The following is a 26,385-nucleotide window of genomic DNA, read 5'->3' as shown; positions in this document are numbered from 1 at the left end:
TTTCCGAGACGATATTGAGAAATCTTATTGTTCTTTTCCAAAAAGAGCATTAACTTCAGAAGCATAATAAGATTCATCATTATTACAAACGGCCACACCTACTGAAGAAGATCCAGTATTGTAAGAGAATCAATAATGTTGGCAAATCAATTCTGGTTACCCTAAAAATGAAGAAGCCCCACTTCTGAAATATCTATGGACCTTATGTAAACATTTCAACTATACGAAAATTTTAAATAAATATGAAAACAGGTAGTTCCTTACATGAAAGTACCTCTAAAATGTTTTTGTTCATCTTTAAACAAATGTCAAAAACATAAAACCTAAAATCCAAAATGCTGACACTTTCTCAAACATTGTTCCCCCATTAGATTGTTTTCAACATCTGAGCAGGCATCCAGATGACTGCAAAAGCTCTATGGTGGTCCATAATACAAGCCTTATGTTTTCCCATTGCTAACTAGAAATTCATTGTCTAGCCGAAGTTTAAAGAATGTATTCCTAACAGTCTCATAACGCACTCTTCAAAATTCAGGGTTGTCTAGCCTAACCAATAATCAAACAGGAAAATGTGCCTTACGTCTTCGGAGATGTCTGGTTGCCTCTTGGGCCATCTGCCAAGCTATCATTCAGGAGGAGAAGCGTAGTGTGCAAAGCTTCTGCCACCTTCCACGGCTCACTTTCTTCCTCAAACTGATTTCTGAGAGCCTCCAGACTGAGACCAGTCCCTGTGAGCACCTTCTGAAGTAGGCTGCCCTTTCGCCACTGATCAAACACCTACACATTTAGAAATAAAAACATTGTTATTAACGCTAATAAACTAGAAATAATAGTATTTAGTTAAAAACGTTAATAAACCATTCTAGAAGACAGAGAGCCCATTTTTACATTGTTGGCAGATCAAAATGTCTGTTAATTGCATTATAATTGAATTTCAACACAGAAATATTAAATATTACAAATTGCAACAATGGATGCATGCAACTATTTAATTGGGATCTATTTCTTTCTTTCCTCCCTCCATCCCATTCCCAAAAGAGAAAGCAATAACATACATTTCTAAACAAGTGACATATACCTTAAAAACTAAACTGACATGTTTGGGATAGTATAGATATATTCATATATTGTAAAATTATATTGTCATTAATACATAGTTACTAAACACTGTTTTATGTCATGGACTTGGGGATGATGATACTAAAAACAATTAGTATTGTGGTTTATCATCAACATTACACAAAAATAGATCGCTCCTGCCCAAAACATAAAGTGCAGGGAAATGCATGATGAGCAAATGCTTATGTGCGAAGTAATTCATTAAGCTTAATTAACCACGAGTTTATGTTACCCAAATGACGTGCAAAAAGAAAGTGTCCCCCTGACCATGTCCACGCTGGTGAGTTCAACACTGTTCCTTGATCATTTTAGTGCCAGATAAATTTAGTGCCACCACGTAGATAATCACATCTTCATTTTTTCAATATCCACTATTTGAGATTTTGACATTTATCAGTGACATATGTTAGGAAAAAAAGTTAAAGCTGTGTGTCCTGTGAGGAAAACACACGATGGGAAATGTAATGCCCAATAAAGCTAGTGGGGAGTGATTGTCACGCTGGCCCCTGCTTCACACCAGTCTCCACAGTCTCCCTGAAAAGCACAAAGCTGTGAACCAGCCAGGGAACACTCCGAGGCCGTCAGTACAGAAACACTCTACGGTGCCACACCAGCTTCCCTATGAAACAGACCACAGCCTTCTTTCTCATTGCTTCCCTTTAAGTTATCGTCACTGTCTGGGCACAGCACTTCCTGTCAAAACCAAAGGGAAGGGACAGGCCAGTCGGCACTCCAAGTACTCCGGGGTGCTGAATCCCTGCATTCAAACACCAGAGGAGGGGTCAGAGCAGCCCACTGGAAACCCCACATGCCAAAAATAGATTACAGTTCTTGTAATTGCCTCATGCACGTTTAAGTCTAAGACGGACTTTCTGGTGACATTTGTGTTGAGGACCCATGGATGCTCATGAGAGAAGGCGCACATATGGCCAGGATGTGGGGCTCCTAAGGCCTTTCCTGGGAAGGACATAAAATGAAACAGTGAACGAGGTGGGGGGAAAGTGAATGGATTTGCGGGCTCAAAGCCTCAGTTACCACGATGAATAAGCTCCAGAGACCTGCTGTACAGCTTGGTGCCTGTAGTTCACAATACTATATTATACACTTAAATATATGTGAAGAGGGTAAACCTATGTTAGGTATTCTCACCAAAATAAAATAAAACAACGAAAACAAGCAAAATCAAATGAAAGATGCAGGAGGAAAGTGAATGGGTTTGGACACATGTAAAACTGGCGCACGCCAGGACAGAGGTGTTTTGCTGGAGACAGCACCTGTTCGTAGACTTGCAGCCAGCTGACCACATTGACCAGGTCATCTTTAGCCGCTGACCACCTGGGGTGACAGTCTCCAGGGTGACTCTCTCTGTCAGCTTCGTCCTCGGAGGTGTGGGACAAGACTGAACACACCATCCACTCCAAGGAACTATCTGTGGGCATCTGGCAGCGATGCAAGTAATATGTAGAAGTCAAGCTTTTTTTCCTAGAATGTTTCTCTTCTAAGAACAATACCACATCTTCCCAAAGGAAAAGCTCTGACATGTGCTTGATTGAAGAAGCAACAGGTTGATAAGTTTTGCTTATAATATGCATGTGAATGTACCTTGAGAGAAGGTTTTTGGAGTTAAGGAAAAATTGATTATATTTTTCAGGAGAATCCACAAGCAGTGGGAACATCTGTTCCTGCAGGCTGAGGACATGGGCAGAATCAAATATTGTTCATTTTCATTCTCTGGCCGAAACCAAGCACAGGCCAGCCCAGATTAATTGACACGTTGGACTAACAACGTTACTTTGCCAGAAACATTTTCTTTTCTAGTTATCAAAGATGGATTAAGTCAGAAGGATTCAAATTGGAGTTCTGGGTCAGAAATTGTTCAACATTTTTGAGCCAAAACTTTACTTCTGTAAATGAACTTCCACATGCAGTTTTTCTAACGTTAGTCTATAAAAATACTTATGTTTGTGCTAGAATGAGCCATGTTCCCCTATTACATAGTTTTACAATAATTGTGGTGTCACCTTTTAGAAATTCTATCAATGACAATGGTCGAAAAGCATTAAAGCCCCATTTTTTCCTTTTGTATTTTCCTTTAGGATTCAGATTTAAAATATTCACTTGTCACAATCAAGTGACAAAGCCACTGGGTCTTTCATGGGTTTTCTTCTGTTTATTTTTTCTTTTAATTAAAAAAAAAAAAAAGTCAGGGGCCAGCCCAGTGGCGTGGCGGTTGAGTTCACACGCTCTGCGTTGGCGGCCCGGGGTTCGTGGGTTTGGATCCCTGGCGCGGACTGACGCACCGTTCATCAAGCTATGCTGTGGCGGCGTCCCATATAAAGTAGAGGAAGATGGGCACAGATGTTAGCCCAGGGCCAGTCTTCCTCAGCAAAAAGAAGAGGATTGGCAACAGATGTTAGCTCAGAGCTAATCTTCCTCGCAAAAAAAATAAATAAATAAGTCAGCAAGTACAATGTATCTTATTAGGGAAATAAGGCCCAGTCCCTGTCCTGAGGACTCGCACTGTCTGTAAGAGGCAGACACACAGCCATCGGGTTCTTGAGATGTGCTATCACAGAAGGTCACAGGGGAGAGAGACGGAAGCAGGGGTGAGGTCATGAGGGTTCCACAAGGACATGAGACTAGAACCTTTCTTTTTTTTTTTTTTGGTGAGGAAGATTGGCCCTGAGCTAACATCTGTGCCCATCTTCCTCTACTTTGTATATGGGACACTGCCACAGCATGGCTTGATGAGCAGTACGTAGGTCCACGCCTGGGATCCAAACCCGTGAACCCCAGGCCACCAAAGCAGAGACCATGAACTTAACCACTACGCCACTGGGCCAGTTCCAGACTAGAACCATTTTTAAGTGAGAAGTGGAGAAAGGAAGAGAGAAAAACTACTCTATTCTAGGGGCAGCATATGCTGAGGTCCCAGAGTGTGGCAGTTTCCAAATCAGGCAGAACTTGGGGGAGGACCTGGGAACCCATGCTGATGCTGGCCTTACATGGTGCTTGAGGTAAGGTAATGGTCCCTCAAAGATGCTCACGCCCTATTCCCCAGAACATATGAATATGTTATGTGGCGTGGCAGGAGATAATTGAGTTTCCAGATGGAATTCAGGTTGCTAATCTGCCGATTTTGAGATGAGGAGATTATCCTGGACTATCAAATGAGCTGCAGGAAATCACAAAGCTCCTTAAGTGTGGGAGAAGGAGGCAGAAGAGTCAGAGTGATGCATTGTGAGAAAAACTCAATCAGCCATTGCTGGCTTTGAGGATGGAGAAGGGGCCACAAGCCACAGAATGCAGCAGCCTCTAGAAGCTGGAAGTGGCAAGAAAGCAGAACCTCCTTGGAGCTTCCAGAAGGAATGTGGCCATGCAGACACCTTGATTTTAGCCCAGGGAGACCCATTTTGGACTTCTGACCTCCAGAACCGTATGATAATAAACATGTATTGTTTTAGGCTACTACTTTGGTGGTGATTGGTTACAGCAGCCACGGGAGACTCATACCTGCAGTATGCAATTTCCACAGAGCTTTGTGGACACTCAGTGGTATTTCCTGACCATTTTCCTTTTATTCTGATTTCAAAATGTATACCTTCTAAGGTGAAAGTTTTATACGGCTTAACTCAAACTATATTTTACAATAATGAGAAAATAGGATCATAAAGTACGAAGAAAACTGGAGCACAAGTCAGCTGACTGGGGTATCCCGTCTACAACAGCGCCCATGAGAAACGCCAGGGTCATGATTCCAAGTCCCACAGGAGATAGATGGTTAAAAAACTGTGCCAGGTGCAAGACAAGAACAGAGAACTGCTTATGCTGTGGCCAAGCCTACCACCCACGTGGCAGTAGGGTTTTCCAAACACCATGCCAGCACAGGAGATAGCAGGCTGTGTCCTGGGAAGGCCAGCCTCTAACCCCTAGACTAACTGCACAGATCCGGAACCCAAAAGTCAAAAGCAACAGTCTGGAGGACAGGTCCAGGCACCAAAGGGAGACAGGTGTGCAGTTCTTGGGTCCTGCACCCTGCAAAGCAGAAGCGCCCTCAAATGTGCTGAAGTGACAGAAGGGAGCTGTGAGGTAAAGGATCCCTCCCGGATCCTCAGCAACAGCAGCAGTGAACTGGGTCTTGAGGGATCAGCTAGTCCAACCTGTTCATTTTACACAGTTTGGAGAGAGAGGCTCATATCTGGTGAGGCCAGCTGTCCCCTATGACCTCTGCCTCCCCGTCCCCAGCGGCAAGCCTCTCTGCCTGGAAGGCAGTCCTCTCATCCCCCTTCATGCTCCATCTGGACCCGTGCAACTGCCCTCTGGTCTTCAGAATCTCACACCATCACCTGACCTGGCTCCTCCCACTGCTAGCGCCAAGAGCAATCAAGTGACTACGACTTCCAAACTGCCTTTGAGGCTGCGATAAAATGACAAGGTAAGAGGAAAGGGACACTTCCAGAAAAGCCAGACATAGCAGAGGCCTGCCATGTCCAAGGAGCTCAGATTTTAATAGAACTCTGCCGTCCTGCTGCCCTCTCCCATTGCACCGCCCACCCTGCCCCAGGGGCATGTTCTACAGTCACTATCAAGGAGAAATCCAACAGTGTGAGAAGCAGTTGAGCGTGTGTACCTCCTGTAGTTCAGCTGAATAATTCATGATTTGTTCCGCATGAAGGTCATCAAAACCAAATTGGGATTTCAGGTCAGCCTGGACCTTCTGTGGATCTGGCATCAGCTTCTGCAGGGACAGGTTGTATCCTGACTCTGCAAGACAACCAGTGATTTATACGGTCAGTCGTTTCAACGTTGTGACACGTCCAAAGTAATTCAGAAAATGACGTCTTCTTCACTTGTAAAGGAAAGCCAAATGAAGACCAAATGCCATTTGGACAATCAAATAGGAGAAGCAAACAGAAGTGAATACTGGACGCCACAGAGAGTGTGGTCAGAGGGCACATGATCCCTGAGATAAATGACTGCAAAGATTCTAGGAGGTAATCCGACAACATATTTCAAGAACTTTATGAAATTCAAATCATTGAGCCATAATTTCACTTCTAAAAATCTATCTCAAGAAATCTAATCAGATATATGAAGAAGAAGTAATGTACAACAGCGTTATTGCATTGGTTTTATACTGATTAAATACTGAAAAGTAGCTAAGGCATCTAGCATGGGGGAAAAGGATAAATTACGGTACATTTGTGGCACAAAATAGTAAGGAGTCTTTAAAACTATATTTCCAAAAACTATTTAAAGTCATAAAAAAAGATTCCCTAACAGAGTTAATCAAGGTATAAAACTCATAAGCCACCCAAATAACCCAGCAATGCCACCCACAAGTGGCACACCCAAAATGTAATTCCGAGACCCCCAAGGTTTGACAAAATCTCTGGCAAGTGTGGCCCAGCAATCGCAAACATGAGAGCATATAAATTCCAAGGTGAACCTTCATCTGAAAACCCAGAGACTAGATGGTTTTAGAACATGATTTAACAACCATCGCTGAGTGCCTACATGTGCCAAGCACCGCAAAACCATTTTCACAAGCGTGATCTCATGGCACTTTAAATTAACGCTGTGGGTCAACAGAAAAGGTACAATCCTGCCACTTAGAAAAAAGAGCCCAGTCAGGCAACTTCAGGAAGATATTGAAGATGGGGCGGACCCGAGGATCCAATACTCCTCGCTTCCAGTCTGGTTGTCTTTGCATGATATCCAGGGGAAAAGACTGATTCTGAGATTTAAACTAGCATTTATCATGTATCGAAGAGGTACCAGCCCCTAGGCCAGGCATTTCCCATGCCAGGTTTCAGCGAGTCCTCTAACAACACGACAGGTAGGTGCAGTAATTATGCCCTTTTGGGGGGTGAAGGAAGCAGACATTGAGAGTCACTTAAGGTCACACTTCTAGATCAAGTCGTGATTCAAACCCAGGAGCTCTGATTCCCAGCCTGAGTTGTAACCACTAACCTCTACTGCTCTCAGAACGTACTAGAATTATTCACAGAATTCTAGAAAGGAGTGGGGAAAATAGATAGTAACATCAGTCAATGAATGGGTATAAAACTTTAAAATCATTCTAAAAAAGTGAAAGACACCTTGAGTTCTGAAGCTCATTTCTGAATGACAGAGTTCAGAAGACGTGGATTAACAATTTCAGTCAATAACATGACTGGTTCATTAGCCCAAAGCCACTGACAGGGCCTGTCCCTGTCTCTTCACACACTGTGATCTGCTTATTTGGCAAAAGAATTTTTCTTGGAGATAACAGAAATGAAGACAACTTTTAGTTGCATCTAGAAGTATGTTTTGTAATAGTATTCCTTAGCTCTGATTCACTGGCAAATTAATAGAAAATAGCTTATTTTAATTACATTCTTAATGATAATTATATTTCCAACTATAAGGTAAGTTGATTGTTATAATTTGGATGATGTACAAAAACTTGAGCTTCCTAATGTGTTTGTTAAAATGAGGTCACTGGGAAGATTTCAATGAGATATTTGATGTGTCTCCCACTCCACCTCTGGGTTCTGTTCTGAGCATGAGGAATAGCAGCGCCTGCTGGAATTAACCTACAGGAGAAGCAGGCTAAATATTAACGACCTGGCTTCCCTCTTGCAGAGCGCACAAACTCTTCTTGTCTATAGGGGTCCTCCCTACACTGAGTCACCAGAAACAGGAAGAACCTGGGGTGGGATTGGAGGTGATGCAGGATGTCGTGTTAGGTTGTTTCGTGGAGCAGGAAAAATCCGGAAGGAATCAGAGAAATCTCTGTATGTAACCATCTCATTATATAGGCCAGGAGACTGAGATCTTGAGCGTAAGTGACAGATGGAGACAACGTAATCCTGGGGCTCCTGACCCTGGGCTTGCCTGCCTCTAATTCACCCCCTGACACCTGCCCCAGGAGTATCTTCCTACAGTACAGATCTAATTCTGCTGCTCCAGCATCCTTCTATGGTCTGGCCTGGGCTCTCTTTCTGGATTACTTCCATTACCTGCCATTGCCCACTATACCCCAGACACACTGAATGTCAGACACATGGGCCCTCTCAAGCCCTGAAACTTCACACCCACTGTTCCTCTTCCTGGCAGTGCTCCCTGGTCTCTAATGAACTCCAACTCATCCTTCAAAACTTCTCCTTGAAGCTTTTCCTGAGAAAGATGCCCGATCCCTACACTGTGGCTTCTGTTTTTTCTTTACTGACACATCTCCATCCTTTACTAAACATGACTTCCCTGAGAGCTAGAACCCTGTCTTATTCAGGTTTTCATTTCCACTGTTTGGAACAGTGTTTATCTCAGAGAAAGTGCTCAATAAGTGTTTACTGAATGAGAGAATGAGTAAATGAATGGATGGGTGAGTGGGCGGATGGATGGATGGATGGATGAGTGGGTAGATGAGCAGTTGGGTGGACAGGTGGGTAGATGGATGGATGGGTGGATGGGTGGATGGATGGGTGGACGGACGGATGAATTCTAACTCCACTGTTCTCTCCCTATATTTCTCTTACAGAAAGAGACAGAGAAAGAGAGAAGGAGAGAAATAAAAATAAAATGTTCAGGCCCAGTTGACTGTTCACAAAATAATACCCTGAAACAGAGAGTATAATGGTGGTTGCCAGGGGCTGGGAGTGGGGAAAATGGAGAGACACTGGTCAAAGAGTACAAACTTTCAGTTATAAGATGAATAAGTTCTGGAGATCTAATGTACAGCATGGTAACTATAGTTACTATTACTGTATTGCATACTTGAAATTTACTAAGACATCTTATACATTATCACCCCCCAAAAAGTAACTATGTGAGGTGATGGATGTGTTAATTAATTTGATCATGGTAATCATTCCACAATGTATATGTATATCAAATCATCACATTTTACACTTTAAATATACACAACTTTGTCAATAAAATAAAATAAAATAAAATGAATATTCAATGAAAAAAGAAAGAAAGAATACCTGGGGTCAAGAATAGAGCCAAATAATGCCACCCTCCCCAATGGAAGGGCTGTCTGTTCAGTTAGTAGGCTTTACAAATCCATATTAATCTGCCTCCTCTCACTGGCCTTACTGTTTTTCAAATATTTCTTCCTAATAGAAGCTCAGGAGAGAGGAAAGATTAAAATCAGAGAACTTGCGATAGGTCTATCCTTAGAAGACAAGTCCAAGAATTTTATAATCAGTTATTTTTTAATTAAAAATAACATTATTAGCAATGACTGCAGAATTTCAGCAATGTTAGAAAATCAAATTCAGGTTTGAGTTCCAAATTTTCAGTCTACTTCTCCCTTTAATTAACAGAAACAACTGACTCTTTTTTGCATTTGATATTTTACTTAAATCATCTCTTTGAAAAACATTTTAGCTCTATGGCGGCTGTCAATAAATTTAAGTAGTAAAACATGTGAAATATCACAAGAGCTTTAAGTTTGCCATACCAGTGGCTGTTACACCATGCTCTTGCAGAAGTGCCAACGTCGAAATGCTCACATTCAGCACGATTTCAGAAACCCTGGAAACGTTGTGGTTGAGTGGCAGCCAATCTAAATCTTCTAGAGATGTTAAGGAACTAGAACCAAAACAAAACCAGAGCAATGCAAGTTAGCAAAACAAGTAGCATCGATCCAGATTTACTTACCTACACCCACCAGGCCCCGTTCCCGTGCAAGACATGGCTGAGCGATTTACGTGTCAGCATTCACCGTGGCTTTCAATGTAACCCTCACTCCCCAGACTAGGAACTAAACATAAGAGGTAAGTGCTTTCTTACGATCACTCGGGCAGCTGACGAGGCCAGCCAGGATGCAAAGTGCTGTCGTCTCAGGAGAGCAAAAGAGCACTCAGCCTGGCTGCTTCGCGTTCAGATGCCCGGTTTAATATTTGCAGGGCAGCCTAGTAGAATGTCACATACCCCAATCCCCCACTCTGTCTTGACCCATGGATCTGAGTACGTCAGGGTTCAATCAGTGGTCTTCGAATTGTTTCACGGAACAAGGGGCTTTGGGGAGTCCACATGTTTATAATGTTAATTTTGTTTTTTAAATATCAATATTTTATTTTATAAATAATCATAATCAAACTTGTAAATTAGAAAATCTATTCAACTGAAGTGAGAATGTATCTAAATGTTAGCAACACGAGACCAACAATACATAAGTCGTGCTTCAAAACCAGTTATTTTCCCAGCTTCTTGTTAAGGAAAATCTCTCATGGCCCCTTGCGTATCGATGAGTATCCCAAGAGTACAAGATATATCACTGCAAACTGGCTCCACATGCAAATACTTATCTCTGTGAATGCAAATTTTCTTTACATCATGTCACCCAAGCAAAATATAGAAATAAAATTAACAGGGAAGCTGATGACAGTTCAACAACTGTCATCAACATCTTCTAATTTCAAACTTTGTCTCTCCAAAGAGCCCTCGTGCTCTCACTGCCCACTGCACACACGCTCAGGGCTTAGGGCAAGACCACCAAGGGAAGCACCCCCACTGTGCTCAAGTAAACCAACAAACTGTCAAAATAAGTTCCATTCTCCTACATTGACAAATACACCTTCATGAGAGCTTGGAAAGCCATGTTCAAATCTGGAATCTTCTGATCCTCAGAGTTGTCCACCAGAATGTAGGGGTTTGGGAGGACCCGCGCCTGTCCCCTCAGCTTGCTCCTCCCCCACTTGTCCCCCACTCCACCTGTACCTCAAGGGGCCTCGTGTGCACACATGTGGACACGCCATCCTGCACATCCAAGCACCATCCACACCCTCCGCCCCACCCTCCTGCCAACAGCTGGACCACCCTGGGCCTCAGGGTGCACACTCCAGTGGTGGGAGCTGCCCTCAGCGTGGGGTAGCAGGGAAGAGGCCCACACGGCTCTGCAAGAGGGCTCTGGCCATCGGGGCAGGGAGCTCCAGGGTGAGGGCATTCTGTGGGCAAATCCTCTTGGCCTCCTGGGCTTCCTGAGCCATGAGCAGAGGCACAGCTTGCCAAAGGCCAGAGAGGGGTCCCTCTTTGGGGCAGGGACCCTCTAGTCCTGACCTAAGGCCAATGCTGATTGTTCTCACTGATGGCAGATAAAATAAGTAAAAGCTAAAAATCTGAAAAGAATATAATCTTTTGCTAATAAAATACCATACTTATACAGTAGGTTTACACAAAAGAATTCAACTGGCGGGGGAAAAAGACCATGTTATTAAAACATGGGGAACCCACCATGAGAAGGGATCCACTCAAAGGTAACCTCCAGGTAACATCGGATCAGATCCATAATAGGAGACCAGTGCTCAACTCACTGAGTTACACAATGGAAAGAACAGAGCTTTTCAGCTCTGGATGATATTTTGGGCAATTGCAGCATCATTTATTAAGAAATTAGTTAAAATTATAATGTTCATGTCACATCTCCAATAATGAAAAACTTAGAAACAACCAAAAGTCCGATTATAAATGATCAAGGAAATTATGGTATATGATACCTTACCAAAATGGAATAGTCTGTAGCCATTAGAAATGATCATTTGAAGACTATTGGAACATATGAAAGGCTGATGTAATGTTAAATTGTTTAAATCGTGGAGAATATGCTCTGAAAAACATTACTACATTTATGTAAAATATTTATACAGGTAGACAACGGACAGGCATGGAGATGCAATAGTTCTAGCCATTTCAGGGTGACATTATTCTGAATTTTTTTCTTGTATCGAAAAATTACTCAGAGATATATATTTTCCCATTAAAAAGTGAGGAGGAAAAACCAACACATTTATAATTGGTTATATTTTTCTTTTTAACTCACTTCAAAACTGCCTGGAGAAGGTGTTGTCCACCACGTATGCCATCTTCAACGTGGACATTGCCTGCATATAGTCTCGGCAGTAAAAGTAGAAAATTCCAGATGTGGGGCTGCTGGTGAAGGCTTTCTAATTTTGATATCACCTCCTCGGTCTTATTGAGATCCACCTGATAAAAAAAATACCAAGAGTTTTCCTCTTTAGTTTTGTTAATCAATGAAATGATTGCGGGGTAGGGGAGGGTACTGCCACAAAGGGGCAAGAATGTGGAACCTCTGGGGGCAGAGACTTGTGCCTGAGATGTCACTATTTTGAATAGACAAGATTTAAAAATTATTCACCAACTTGGAGAATATATTTGCAAATCATATATCCAACAAGGGGTTAATTTCCAAAATATATAAAGAACTCATACAACTCAACAACAAAAAAATGAACAACCCGATCAAAAAATGGGCAGAGGATATGAATAGACATTTTTCCAAAGAAGATATACAGATGGCCAACAGGCATGAAAAGATATTCAACATCACTAACTGTTAGGGAAATGCAAATCAAAACTACAATGAGATATCACCTCACACCCGTCAGAATGGCTATAATTAACAAGACAAGAAATAACAGGTGCTGGAGAGGATGTGGAGAAAAGGGAGCTCTCTTACATTGCTGGTGGGAAAGCAAACTTGTGCGGCCACTATGGAAAAGAGTATGGAGATTTCTCAAAAAATTAAAGATAGAAATACCATATGATCCAGCTATTCCACTACTGGGTATTTATCCAAAGAACATAAAATCAATAATTCAAAAAGATATATGCACCCCTATGTACTGTGGCATTATTCACAATAGCCATGACATGGAAGCAACCCAAGTGCCCATCAACAGATGAATGGATAAAGAAGATGTAATATATATATATACACACAGACATAATGGAATACTACTCAGCCATAAAAAAGACAAAATTGTGCCATTTGTGACTACATGGATCTACCTTGAGGGTATTATGCTGAGGGAAATAAGTCAGACAGAGAAAGATAAACCCCATATGATCTCACTCATATGTGGGAGATAAACAAACACATAGATAAGGAGAATAGATTAGTGGTTACGAGAGGAGAATGGGGTGGGGGGAGGGCAAAAGGGCTAGAGGGGCACATATATATGGTGACGGATAAAAACTGAACTGTTCGTGGTGAACATGATGCAGTCTATACAGAAACTGAAATATAGTGATGGACACCTGAAATTTACACAATGTTGTAAGTCAATATGACGTCAATAAAATAATTTTTAAAAATTATTCTGTTAGGTTGGGTTTTTTTTTAATGTTGTGAAAGTATGGACAGAGAAAGAGAAATAGCGGTCTGTTTTTATAACAAGCTGTACCAATTTCTAAGATTTTGAGAAAGATCTTAGAAATAAATGATGAGTACAAATCTGAATAAAAATAAAACACCTACTGTTAGTATAGGTTTTCCTGTTATTGCAGGGGAATCCAATCATAACTGATACACAGTGTAAATAGTTGAATATTATGCTTCCTCCACACAAAAATCCCTAACTCCCTGTCTTCCACCACCCCAAGAGCTGTTTTTGATGGCACAACCAATAGAATCCTAGTATGGAGGAAGGTAAATAAAAAACTACGGGTAAAACAATATTTTGCCAACAACAGTCATGGAATAAGAAACTACAGACCAGATTTCTTTTTCCTGAGTAAAAAACGAGACCAAGGGAAAGAAGTAAAGATGTTCATTCTAATAGGTAGAAGAACTTTCTCCTCAGGCAAAGGTGTAGGGAAAGTGGTGATAGAATCCATTTCATTAAAGCCATAAAGCAGTTGCTTTAAAAATAGCAAAGCAAGAAAGGTTTGAATACTAGGGCAGTACTAAAAGGAGCAGAGAAAAGGACTGTGTGGGAAAATCAGAAAGAAACCCCAAATTTTAACTAAGCATTGATGGCTTGGTCAGAAGGCACCTTTTTGAGCCTAGTACGTGGCACAGAACCTTCAGATTATTCTAGAAGCTTGAGTTTTTCACACTATACACGAAGAATGGCAAAGTGAAAAACAGAATGAATGTGAGTCTCCAGCACATCCCTGAGTCCCCACGCTCCCTCTGGGTGACATTACACCCAGACTCTCAACAACATCCCAACGAGAACTAGCCTACACATCTGTGCTCTGAGCCCCACAATTGCTAGCTCTCTTCTCTCAATCTAGTTCCCATTCCTTCAATAAAGCTGAGTGCAGCATTTCGTGTCACTCAGAAAAGCTGTACCATCTTTCCTTCAGATTCGATACAGTGCTGTGGTTATTTTAAATAAACACGCTTCAGGTCTCCAGCTACTCCATAGAGGACATGGCTCCCTCTGCCTCCACACCACCCTCAGCAGGAATGAAGAGGGGGTTCCAGAAGCCCCTAGGGCCACTTCCTGACATTTATTGAGGATTTTGGCTTCTGACCCACTGCAACCCGCTCCAACATAATTCCTTTCATGATTCTTAGAGACTTCAACATCTGCTATGTGATCCTTCAAATTGCCTCTGTTACTTGAGCCCCTTCATCCAATGTTTTCTGCTACCTACTTGAATCACCCATTCCCATGGTCAAAATCTTGACCTTTTCATTACCAATAACCAACTTCATGCTCCTCACTCTCTAACTAATAACTCCAGCTCCTTCCCTCCAACACCAACTCAGCCCTACCAGGACCCACACCCACCAACCCTGCCATGGTTTCACAGCCACCTCTCCTTCTTCTCCTCATCGCCCTCACGTCCTTGGTCTATGACAACAATCTTTCCCTTGAATAACCACTCAACTCTCCTCTCTTACATCACCGTACACTCCCTTGCAAAATATCCAACCCCAGTTAAAGTCAACATTCTGCCTAATCCATACCCTCGCGCTTGTAGCTGAATCTGGCTGCAGAAAGCTACACAGTGGTGCCGACTCTCCCAGGCTGTCTTCATGCCCACTTGCCTTCCGTGTGCAGAGCTCAGCTTCATCTTACAACTGTAATGTATCTTCCTTGTCCATTTTCTTCCCCACTCTCCTAGAAGCTCTTCTGTGCCTTTTCTCCCTTTAAATCTCCAAACTCCTTGTCCTCTGCCATCACTTTTAGCTATCTACTTGCTTCCTATTTCTCTGAGAAGTGGAAATACTCAGAGAGAATTTCCTCACACAACCATATGGGTCTCCCAACCTACCTACATCTGGGCTTGTATAGTTCCCAAGACCTACTGGTGCCAAACCCTCAACCCACGCTCCAGCTCTGCTGCCCTCCCACTCACCCAAGGGCACCACTCCAATGATCCCTCTCTCTTTTCCTTTCTGTAGGTTCATTCCCATCAGCACACTGTCATCTATAAAGCACAATCTGTTCCTGCCATAAATACATAACCCCAAACCCAACCACGAGGAGACATCAGACAACCCCAAAATTGGGAGACAGTCTGCAAGATAAGTGACCCCCTCCAAAAATGTTGATGAAATGAAGACAAAGCAAGACTGAGAATGTTCCAGAATAAAGGCGACTAAAGAGAGAGGACAACTGAATGCAACACCTGATCCAGGATTTTCTTTTGTATTAAGGACATTATAGGACAAGTGACAAATCTGGAAAAGGTCTGTGTGTTAAATGATAGTATTATATTAGTGCTAATTTCCTGATTTTAATAGTTATACTGTGGTTATGTATGAGAAGTATACACTGAAGTATTTAGGGATAATGAGTTACCATGTCTAACTTATTCTCCAACACTTCAGAAATATGATAGAGATATAAATATAGATACACAGAGAGAAGAATTAAATAAAGGTGATGAAAATGCTATCGTTTGGGGAATCTGAGTAAAAGACGTGGTAATTCTTTGTACTATTCCTACAACTTTTCTATAAGCCTGAAATTATGATGAAAACGAAAAGTTGAAGAAGAAAAACCTACAATGTAAAACGGTTAAAATATCTCAAAAGGGATGGAGGGAGGGAGGGAGGGAGCAAGGAAGGAAGGGAGGAAGGAAGGAAGGAAGGAAGGAAGGAAGGAAGGAAGGAAGGAAGGAAGGAAGGAAGGAAGGAGGGAAGGAGGGAAGGATAGATGGAAGGTCTATATCTCCTTCCTGGTTTAGGTTCCCCTGAGACAAGGCCTTGTGTGCAGGTAGCTTGTCCGGGAGATGATCCCAGAAGAGGGGGTGAGGTAGTGGGAAGAAGGAGACAGGAAAGAAGAAAAGCCACTTCAAGATGTGATATCAGGTCCTGTGTAGACCATGCTGTCTTGAATCCTCAGAGTCCCTCAAGAACTACAAGATGCTGCCCAGATTTGACCATTGCTGGGGGCAAGGTGACCAACCCTCCCAGATTTCCCAGGACTGAGGTGTTTTCCAGGACAAGGACTTTCAGCATGAGTTGCTCGGGCACATTAATGCCCCTGTCCTCTCAGGCAGAGCTTTCCTCAGAGAAGGAGCAGTTGCAAACAGCAAAATACTCTCAGTACGCGCCTGATGGGGGATGCCATGACCGAGAGCCTGAGCTCTCAGGGAACTCCCACCTCAGAGGGGGTGAAATTAGAGGGCCAAGGGGATGTGAACAGGGTGTCACGGCATCTGCAGCACCCCATGGCTCAGGCTTTCATCCTTCCCACTCCACCAAAGCCCTTCTTGCCACATCACCGATGACCTGAACGCTGCGACTTCCAGGCGCCACGTCTCCGTCTTCTTCTTGCCTGATCTACCAGCAGCATGTGAGACAGAGGATCATCCCTTCCCCTTGAAGACAGCTTCCCTTGGCTTCCGTGACACGCCACTCTGCTGCTCCCTGCTTGTCTGACATGCCTTCTCAGCCTTCTTTGCTGCTTTTCTGAATGTGAGTGCACAGTGTTGAGCCCTCCGCCTTTCTTTCCTCTGTCTACATTCTCTCCCTTGATCACCTTCAGATATCATCTATGCCCCAGCACCTTCCAAATGTACATATCCAGCCAAGACCATTTGCCTCAACCCCAAACTGGTGTCTCCCACTGTCTCCTTGACAGGTCCCTGGGTTGTCTTATTCACATGGCCCCAAATCAGACTCCTTATTCCCCCCATCCCCACCCTGCCACCTCCCACACACACGGAAGGAAAACCTGCTCCAATCTTTCCCCCACCTCAGTGAATGGCCACTGCATATTTCTATTGATAAGGTGAAAACACTTAAGAGTCATCCATGACTCCTGCCTTTCTCTTATAACCTTCATCATATTTATCAACAGATTCAACTGGTTCTACCTTCAGAATATGTCGTGAATTCCACCGTTTCTCCCTACCTCTGTCACTACCTTGCTTCTCCATGCCACCATCACCCATTGTTGGGCTGAGTGTATTGATGACCTAACTGGCCTCACAATCCCACCCAGGCTCCCACCAGTCTATGCTCAGCACAACGGCCAAAAAGATCCTCTGAAAACATAATTCAGGTCTCGTCATTTCTCTGCTCAGAATAGTCGAATGACTATTTCACTCTAAATAAAAACCAAACAGTATAACATCATTACCAGAATTCTGTATAATGGAAAATTTACCTAGAATTCTTTCATCATAAAAAAGACTGCTCTCCCGTGGCCACTCTTCTTCAGTTCATTGTGCATGTGCCTAAATTCTAGTACGTCTTAGTCATACTGTACATATGATGCTGTCCTTTGCTTTTTACACTTGACATAATAACATAATCATTTTCCATGTGCCATATTTATTAAGTGACTGTATTACGTTAGGTTATCAACATTTACCTAACCTACTTTTGAATGTTAAAGTTATCTGTTATTATAAATGAACATCTTTATACAGACATATAGCTTTTTATTTCTTTTGCATTATAAATAAGGTAAATTGTGACAAAAATTACTGGGACAGGAGATATCAAGTTGCTTTTCCAAAGTTATCGTATTAATTTTTATTGCCACAAACCATGTATGATTATACCAAAGGACTGCAACATCACAAGCACTGAGTATCATAATTTTCTTTAAAAAATGTTGATTTAATCATTGAAAATGGTACTTTACTCTATTTTTAATTTTAAGTCCTTCAGTTATTTGTAACACTCAACATGTGTGACCCACAATATTTTCCTTTTGACCTGGTACATCAGAACGCTCAAAGTTAAGATGGGTGTTCAGTCACCATCTTTTCCATGATTCTACTTGGCTGATATAATTATTAGATGGACACACTGACGATCCTACTCCATATTCCAATTCATTAGTTGGCCCTGGTTCTTTTACTTTTCTCCTAATGGTTTCACCACATACATATTATTTTTTAAACTATCTAAATCCTTCTTAGAACTAGACAGCTCCAGGCACATGTGCCACCGTCAGCACAATGTTGCTGACAAAGCCTGTGTACTCAGGCTGCTGGGGCAGTCTGAGCAAGGGGAAGAATTTCCAATATGGATGAGATTCCCACCTTAGCTTGGTGTTTCTCAGCATCAGCACATCAGATAATTGGGCTGCTCTGTGCATTACAGGACGGTTAGTGGCGTCTCTGGCCTCCACCCAATGGAAGCCAGCCGTGCCCCACCCCAAGTGTGACAACCAAAAATGTGTCCAGACATTGTCAAATGTCCCATGGAGAGCAAAATGTCTCCCTGTTGATAACTAGTGCCTGAATTGAAGGCTATGTGCCTAAAGTGAGTCAAAGTTACGTGCCAAACACATGAACCTCAGACCTAATAAGATCAGATGGACTCCAAGCCCGTCTTATAAAGCCACTCACTCTGGGTCACCCACCAGCCTCGGGCCTCAATGTCCACCTTCTGCTTCTTCTAGACCCAGAGCCTTTACTCGAGAAAATTAAAACTTGCCTTTCAATCCACCTCATGAGCAATTCTGGCTGTCTCAAACACAGCTTCTACATAGTGTTTTCAAAAATCAAATCATTAGAAAGAAGGGTTTGAACAAATTATTAAATTTAAAACCAGTGTTTCATAATTAAATAATTAGTCCCTGAAGATTGAGTTTCAAACTTTTTTTAAGATACTTACTGTTAAAAAACTGGAACCATAAGAAGAATCTACAATAAAGAAGATTTCAGAGATATTAGTTCAGTCAGGAATCAGAAAGAGTTTTCTGAGCACCTGTTTTAGTTCTAAAATCCAATGAACCATCACAGAATCCTGGCCCAAAAGATTACACCCAAACTGAAGAATAAACCTGAAGGAAACAGTCACTTTTGATTTCCAAAATACATTGATATTAAATAAATTTCTGAAAAACAATTTGACTGGTAGACCAAATCCAATAATCTGCCAAAAAGTATTTATTATTTTATCAATCTGTAATTCTACAGGCATCATGAACATTCAGGACAGGACAGAGAAAGTGAAGGAAAAATAAAGAAAAATAAAAAAGGAAAAAAGTTGAAGAGGGAAAGAAAAGTAAAATTATGATTTTTCAGATTATATTCATTGCAACTTAATAAGAAATATATATGTGGCCCCTGCCCCCTGGTTCCTGACACAGAGTCCTTAAAACCCTCATAATTTCCTGAGTGTTGGCAGTGCTAAGAGTATCTCTTGTTATAATATCTGATCTCAGCCTCTGGTTCCTGACACAAGAGCTTCTAAGCCTCTCTGAATCTCTGGAGGGATAAGAGTGTCTCTTTGTATGGTAATGAGATGACAGGTGCTGGGGTCCCAAGATAGCTTCAGGATGGGGGCTTGTGGCCAGAAAGACCAATGCAGGGTTAGAGGGTTGGAACTTTCAGCCCCATTGCCCGGCCCCTGACCTCCATGGAGGCAAGAGGGGCTAGAGATTGAGTTAATCACCAATAGCCAATCACTTAACCAATCATGTCTACCTAATGGAACCTCCATCAAAATGCTAAATGATGGGGTTCAGAAAGCTTCTAGTTTGTGAATACATCTACATGCCAGGAGGGTGGCGCACCCCAGCTCCCACAGGGACAGAAGCTCCTGTGCTTGGGACCATTCCAAACCTCCTCCTACGTACTTCTTCATCTGGCTGTTCCTTATAATATATCGTATTCTTTATAATATCGTTTATAATAAACCAGTAAGTAAAGTGTTTCCCCGAGTTCTATGATTTTTTTCTAACGAATTATGCAACTTAAGGAATGGGTTGTGAGAAACACAAATTTGTAGCTGAGTTGGACAGAAGTGTGGGTACCCTAGTAACCCACTATTTGCAATTGGCGTCTGAAGTGGGGACAATCTCATGGGACTGAGCCCTTAACCTGGGGGGCTCTGCGCTCACTCTGGGAAATTAGAGACAGAACTCAATTAAATTGTAGGACACCCAGTGGGTGTCTACAGAAAACTGGAAAATTGCTCAGTGTAGAAATCCCACACATTTACTGCCAGAAGTGTTGTGAGTAGAGAAAAAGGTTTTCTTTTATACATATACCATGGGAAATGGCTCGAATAGTAGTAGCAAACCGAAAATCAAATGAAGACTTCACCTCAAAAAAAAAATTAGTTCTCTTTTTAATAGAATGTTGAAGACCTCATCTGAAAAACAAATTTTGTGAAAGTAGAATGATCCCATAATAGCACCTAATATGAGAACTCCACCACCTGGTGTTTGAAGCTATTCTGGTCTTTTGTTGATGCATTTGGGTCCATTGTGAAATCTGCCTGCCTTGCCCCACCCTGGACAAAGGTGCTGTTTTCTTTCAGAAATAATACATCATGTTACCTCCTCTGAGGAGCTTGTATGGGAACAGAATTTGCTACCCCAAAAATGTGTCTCTTTAGCTTGATTATTTTTAAGAACAAAAGACTCAGGAAGAAACTTTGACCTTCCTTCTAACTACCTAAAAGAATTTAAGATAGAAGGCTTGTTCCAGGAAGGAGTTATCACCGTAGATAACTATAGTATAATATGAACTAGGTGTGGTAGACAGGGAGGAACCTAACAAGACCCGTTTGATCAAAATCCTTTCCATGTCCCATTGTCTCTGCAAAGCATGGCAAATATTTCTTACCAAACATTTGCTTTTCCATCTCTATGTGAATTGCCTTCCTACCCTTTGTAGTCCCAAACCACTACCCCCAACATCCTACTTTGTCTTTAGCTGAAGATGGTATTTAAGGTGGTGGCTTTGTCCATTTTGGTGAGTTATTCAGTTTTTCTGGGTTCCTCCCATAGAAACATGTTATTAAAATTTGTTCAATTTTCTCCTGTTATTCTGTCTCATGTCAATTTAATTCTTAGACCAGCCAGAAGAACCTACAAGGTCAGAGCAAAACTTCTTCCTCCCCTACAAGCTCATTATTCATTTTTTTGCCAAACTTTTCATTCCATTTTCTTGTATATACTCCAAGAAGAGAAAAATATGTACATGAAAAGAAAAATTTTAGGTGGGGACTTAGGGCCGCCAGATTTAGCAAATAAAAACACAAGATGTCCAGTTCAATTTGAATTTTAGCTAAACAATGAATAATATTTTTTACTATAAGTATGTAATATTTGGGACATACTTATAGTAAAAAGTTATTTGTTGTTTACCTGAATTCAAATTTAACTGAATACCCTGTATTTTATGTGGCAGCTATGGATGCGATAGTGTTTACAAAAAAAAAAAGGGCAGATCACTGTAGCCCAGTTTGTAGACGCAGTTTGGGCAATGATCCGGCCATGTGAAGACAGGTAAGTAGCAGCCCCCCACCGAGGTCCAAGCTTCTCCATTTGTAAACCAAGCTCGCTAAGACCTACATCCATTCTAACTTTCTTTACCAAATATTTACAAAGAAGAGTTGAAGCTTCTTAGAATGTGGACGTGCTTCATAATGAACAGAAATAATCAGCCCCAACAATCTAAAAAGTTTGTCATGAAAGCAAGCTAATCATCAAGACCAGAATTAAAGTGTTACTAATACAGAAAGACAAACCCAAATCCACCAGAAGGAGGAAAGGAATCAGGAGTGTGTGTGTGTGTGTGTGTGTGTGTGTGTGTGCATGTGCATGTATAACGTGGGGACAGATTTTAAAAACAGAGGAAGAGGGAGTGAGAAAGGGAGGTAGCAACAGAAGAAATAGAAGGAGACGTCAAAGTGGACCCTGGGAGATAAAGCAAGCATGGGCTGCAGCCCCTCTGAAGGCCGTGCCCAAGGTGCCCTCCCAGGGAGGTGGTGGAAATCTGCCCCACCTTCACAACCCACCCCAGTGGCTGTGCCTCACCCATGGAGGGGGCCCCTTATTCTAAGGTCCACAACGACAGCCTAGTGCAGTAAGGATGCTAAACTGTGAACAGGATTTTAAAGACATTCTGGGTCCTCACAGCCCCTGGGGCCCCACCTGGCCTGTGTCCAGGCAGGCGGTTGACAGTTAGGACAGGTTCACTTGCCTGGAGTCTTGGATCTTTCCACCCAAAGTTTTTGCAAGTTTTTTGCCTTGTCCATCATTTCATTAATTTCTTCAGCAAGGTCCTGCATCTCCTTTAAGAAGGCCAGGTCATTGAGCTTCTTGTGATGGCCAGCTGCCGTTTGGAACCTAGAAGAACTTCAAGTAAATGGAATAAATACCACAAGTAGAACTCTTTTCCAGGAACACATTTCCTCAGGGATTTTAAGATTCTTGATACCCGATGCCAGAGTGTTTCCAACTAAACTTGTCCCAATTTATGTTTCCACCAACTGCCCTTAAGAGCCCATTTTACTTGACCCTCCGTCAGAATGGAAATTATTACTGAAAAAAACCTCTGCCAATTTAAAATTAGAAAATTGTTCTCAATCTCTTTATTATCTGTAAAGCTCAACTATTTTGTGTTTGTTAGTCATTTCATTTTTTTTCACTGACTCAACATATGTCATTCAGCATGCCCTGTGCAAGGTGCTGGGAATAAACATACCAGTGAACAGAACAGACCCTGTCCCTGCAAACAGAGGAGAAAGGGGATAAATGAACAGATATGCCTCATAACTGTGGGTTGAGGTAAATGCTACCAGGAAAACCAACCGGGTGATGAGAGAGGAGTGAGTGGAAAAGTCTGTTGTAGAGAAGGTGCACATGGAAGGCCTGAGAGGCAGCCATGCTGGGTTGAAACCTGAAAAACAAAATGGTGGGGCAATGGGAAGAAGTGTGGGGTGCGGGATGTGGGCTGCTTAGAGGGAGCACATGCAAAGGCCCAGAGGTGAGGGGAGCTGGAGTGAGAAAGACAGATACGCACAGAGAGGGAGGGAAAGAGAGAGAGAGAGAAAGGGAGAGAGAGAAGAAAAGAAGAGAGAAGGAAAGAGAGGGAGAGAGAGAGAGGGAGAGAGAGACTTGTGTGGTGTGGGGAGTGGCCACAGGACACAGAGCCCAGTCAGTCATGGGAAGGACTATGCTTGGACACCAAGAGCAATGGGCAGCTGGGACAGGCTTCACCAGGGACCACCTGGCTTTGGAGAAAGGCTTTGGAGAAAGAGGAAGTAGATAGACTGGAGTCCATTCTAGAAGTGAACTGAGAGGAACTTTCATGAACTGAACGTGGGGTGTGTTAACTATGTCTTTTATTTTCTGTATTCTGAGACTTTTGAAACAGCACATAAAACCTTGCCCAGCTTAGACTAGTTTGGCTCCCTTCAAACAGGTTGTTGGTGAATCAAACCTTGTTCAAGAACAGAGACAGCACTGAGCATGTGCAAGGCGGGAACCAATAGCCCCAGGCTGACCCTGGCCTTCAATAAGGAAAATTAGGCTTCCAGCAGCCCAATAGCTTGATTACTGATTTGAGAGTAGCCAATCAGCTTACATGGGCTCAGCCACAGCTTAGTAGCTCTAACTCCTTAAATTTCACTCCGAACCTTGGATCAGGGAGACAGACTTAAGAGCCTTGCCTACTGTCTCCTTGCTGGTCGACCTCACAATAAAATCTTTACTTTTCTCAAAAGCTGGTGCCATGGTATTGGCTTCTGTGTATATCAGGCATTGGATCTCTACCAGGTAACACTTTGATATCTGGGCCTTGCTGACCGCTGATCCTGGAGGGAGCTGTCCTGGGGCAACCCAATTCCTAGAGACAGCAGGGGACTCATAGATGTCATTTCCATGTCTGCACGTCTTACACAATTGATTAGAACAAATCATGGGTACCATGAGGACAGGGGGCTTTAGGGAGAGGGCAGCTTGGAGGACTTCCAAGGTAGCAGTGGAAGGTGGCACCTCCTCCTCATGAGAGAAGGACAGCTGTGGAGGCATCAGTGACACCCAAGTTCGGGATGCCCACTGGACACCAAGGAGAGAAGTCAGAGACCTTGACATGGGGTCCGGATGCAGGAAGGAGGACTGTGGATACTCAGGGCCTTTGTCTGGTTTTCTATTGGGCTGTTCATTGTCTTCTTTATGTTTTAAACATAGTATCCCTTTGTCACATTTATAAGCAATATCTTGCCCAGTTTTTTTTATTTGCCTTTAATTTTTTTTTAGCTTTGAGTAATTTTATTCCTAGAAGATAATAGTAGATGTAAAATGTATAAACGACATCTATCAGAGCAACAATCCAAAAGAGAAAAATACAGGAACAATATAGATATGCAATTATAGGAGAATAGTTAAATGCATAACAGCATACGTTTTTGAAAGGATTTCCTTTGTCTTTAAAAATGCTGCTCCTAGAAATCAACTCCTGCAGAGGTGGTCAGACTTGACTGTGCTGATGGACCACCGAGGGAGCTTGTTAAAATACAGACTCTGGGTCACCTCCCATCCGTTGTCTAGAGACTGCCCAGGAATCTGCATTTTAACCCACACCTCCTAGTGGTTCTGATCCACAGACTAACCTCAAGGCATGGGAAAATGCACAATACATAATTCTAATTTGAAAATGATGATAAAATTGCTATATTATCCTTAACTTCATATATGTATATCATGTATAGGAGAAAAAAATATTTTTTTACTAGTAAACAAGAGAACACATTCTCATGACCTTTGAAATCAGCACTGTCTACGTCTAATCTCAAATTCAGCAGGAATTTATTTTTAATCAGTAGGAAACTACTGATTTAAAATAAAATAGGAAATCATTTCACAAGTTCCTGAAAGCTTGTTAAAGTAACTAGATGTCCAATTACTTTTAGTATATCCAAGAGGAAATAAAAGTAAAATGGGGCAAATTTTTCCTCATTAGAAATTTACAGAACCTATTAGATTTTTTAAAATCCCAATTCCTTTATTTTACAAATTATAGAACATTGTGAACATGAGGTAACAGTTGTCAACAGGTAAATCTACCACGAAATAATTACAGAGCTTGCATGATCCCTCCCACAAACATCACCGTTTAATTTTCACATCCTATAATGAAGTCAGAGTGGGTTCAACAAACGTTGAGTGATGAATAAAATAAATTCAACGTCTTTCAGGTCACAGAACACTAGAGATGAAAAATGAGGCCCTGAGAATCAAAGTGAATTTGCGAAAAGCAGGGGCACCGAAGGTGCAGTGGCAGGTCCTGGCCCAGGTAGCCGCGTGCTGGCTCCATCACCTTCTGTTACACTCGAAGGAAATCTCACCATTTAAAGTGTAGCCTTCACCTTGAGTGGGTCAGAATTCCAAAAGCACAAAGAGAAATCGGTTATTACTTCTGCTGTGACCTCGAATTAAAGGATAAAAATGGCCCCCGGAAGCTGTGGACCATGACGCAAGCTCTCCTGCCTCACCCCCCACGTGGGACTCTCCTGGGAGTTATCAGATTATAGAGACTGATGTAATCCAAGGTGAGTTTCCCTGTAACAGTGAACTGGTTTTATGTTCCTTTCTAATTAGTATTTCACAAGTACCTCAATTTGTCCTTAAGACCAGATTAAGAACTATGACTAACATGAGAAATGTTTATAGCAGAAAAAATACATAGAACATCCTGGATTAAATATTGATTTGTGTGTGTGTGAAAGAGAATTTCCGAGCCCAGGGAAATCCCAGTACTGTAATAGGATTTGGGTGGAGAGCAATTTCCTCCTTCCTGAGGCCGTTTCTTTCTTTGGTCTTTTATCATGTAACATTTGACCTTGCCAGGAATGAAAAGAGTTGTGAAGAGAAGAGGGCAACAAAGGAGATTTGAAGGGGGAGGGCACAAGACAAGGCTACTTAGCAGGTGACTGAATTTCTTTCTTAGCCCTCAGACTAGTAGTGAAACCACTGTCTCAAAGGGCCAGGAACCAAATGTTGCATCTAGCCACAACGCCCATGCGATTCCAGTGAAGGACATGAGGACATCACAGGTGGGAGGAATTGCTCAGGCCCACCCCTCAGTTTGCAGATGAGGGAACTGAGAGCCAGTGAGGGTTCCCCTGGAGTCAAAATGTTTCTCAAACAATGTCTGTCTCAGAGAATCATCTTTAAAATAGGATCAAAATATTATCCACCTAATAAGGTTGGTGGAGGGTCAGCAGGGGGAATCTATGCAAATTCTTGGCACAGACTGCAGCACCCAGCTCTCTGTAAATCAGAATAAAAGTTTGTAACAATACAGCTAATGCTG

At 42.2% G+C, this 26,385-nt stretch overlaps 1 protein-coding gene across 1 annotated transcript in view; it reads right to left on the bottom strand.

The window, feature by feature from the left end:
- ABCA13 (ATP binding cassette subfamily A member 13) overlaps positions 1-26,385 on the bottom strand; it is a 420,155-nt gene that overhangs the window by 355,579 nt on the left and 38,191 nt on the right. Inside the window, 7 exon segments of the mRNA XM_004438384.2 lie at positions 581-777; positions 2,394-2,558; positions 5,750-5,883; positions 9,569-9,699; positions 11,930-12,093; positions 18,947-18,975; positions 22,270-22,424. Of these exon segments, the coding sequence (XP_004438441.2) occupies positions 581-777; positions 2,394-2,558; positions 5,750-5,883; positions 9,569-9,699; positions 11,930-12,093; positions 18,947-18,975; positions 22,270-22,424 (975 nt within the window).

The sequence above is a fragment of the Ceratotherium simum genome, chromosome 1, assembly GCF_057802395.1.
Source record: "Ceratotherium simum simum isolate JZ-2026a chromosome 1, ASM5780239v1, whole genome shotgun sequence".
NCBI lineage: Eukaryota > Metazoa > Chordata > Mammalia > Perissodactyla > Rhinocerotidae > Ceratotherium > Ceratotherium simum.
The sequence above is the reverse complement of the archived record's forward strand: the minus strand, read 5'-3'. Positions and strand labels throughout refer to the sequence as shown.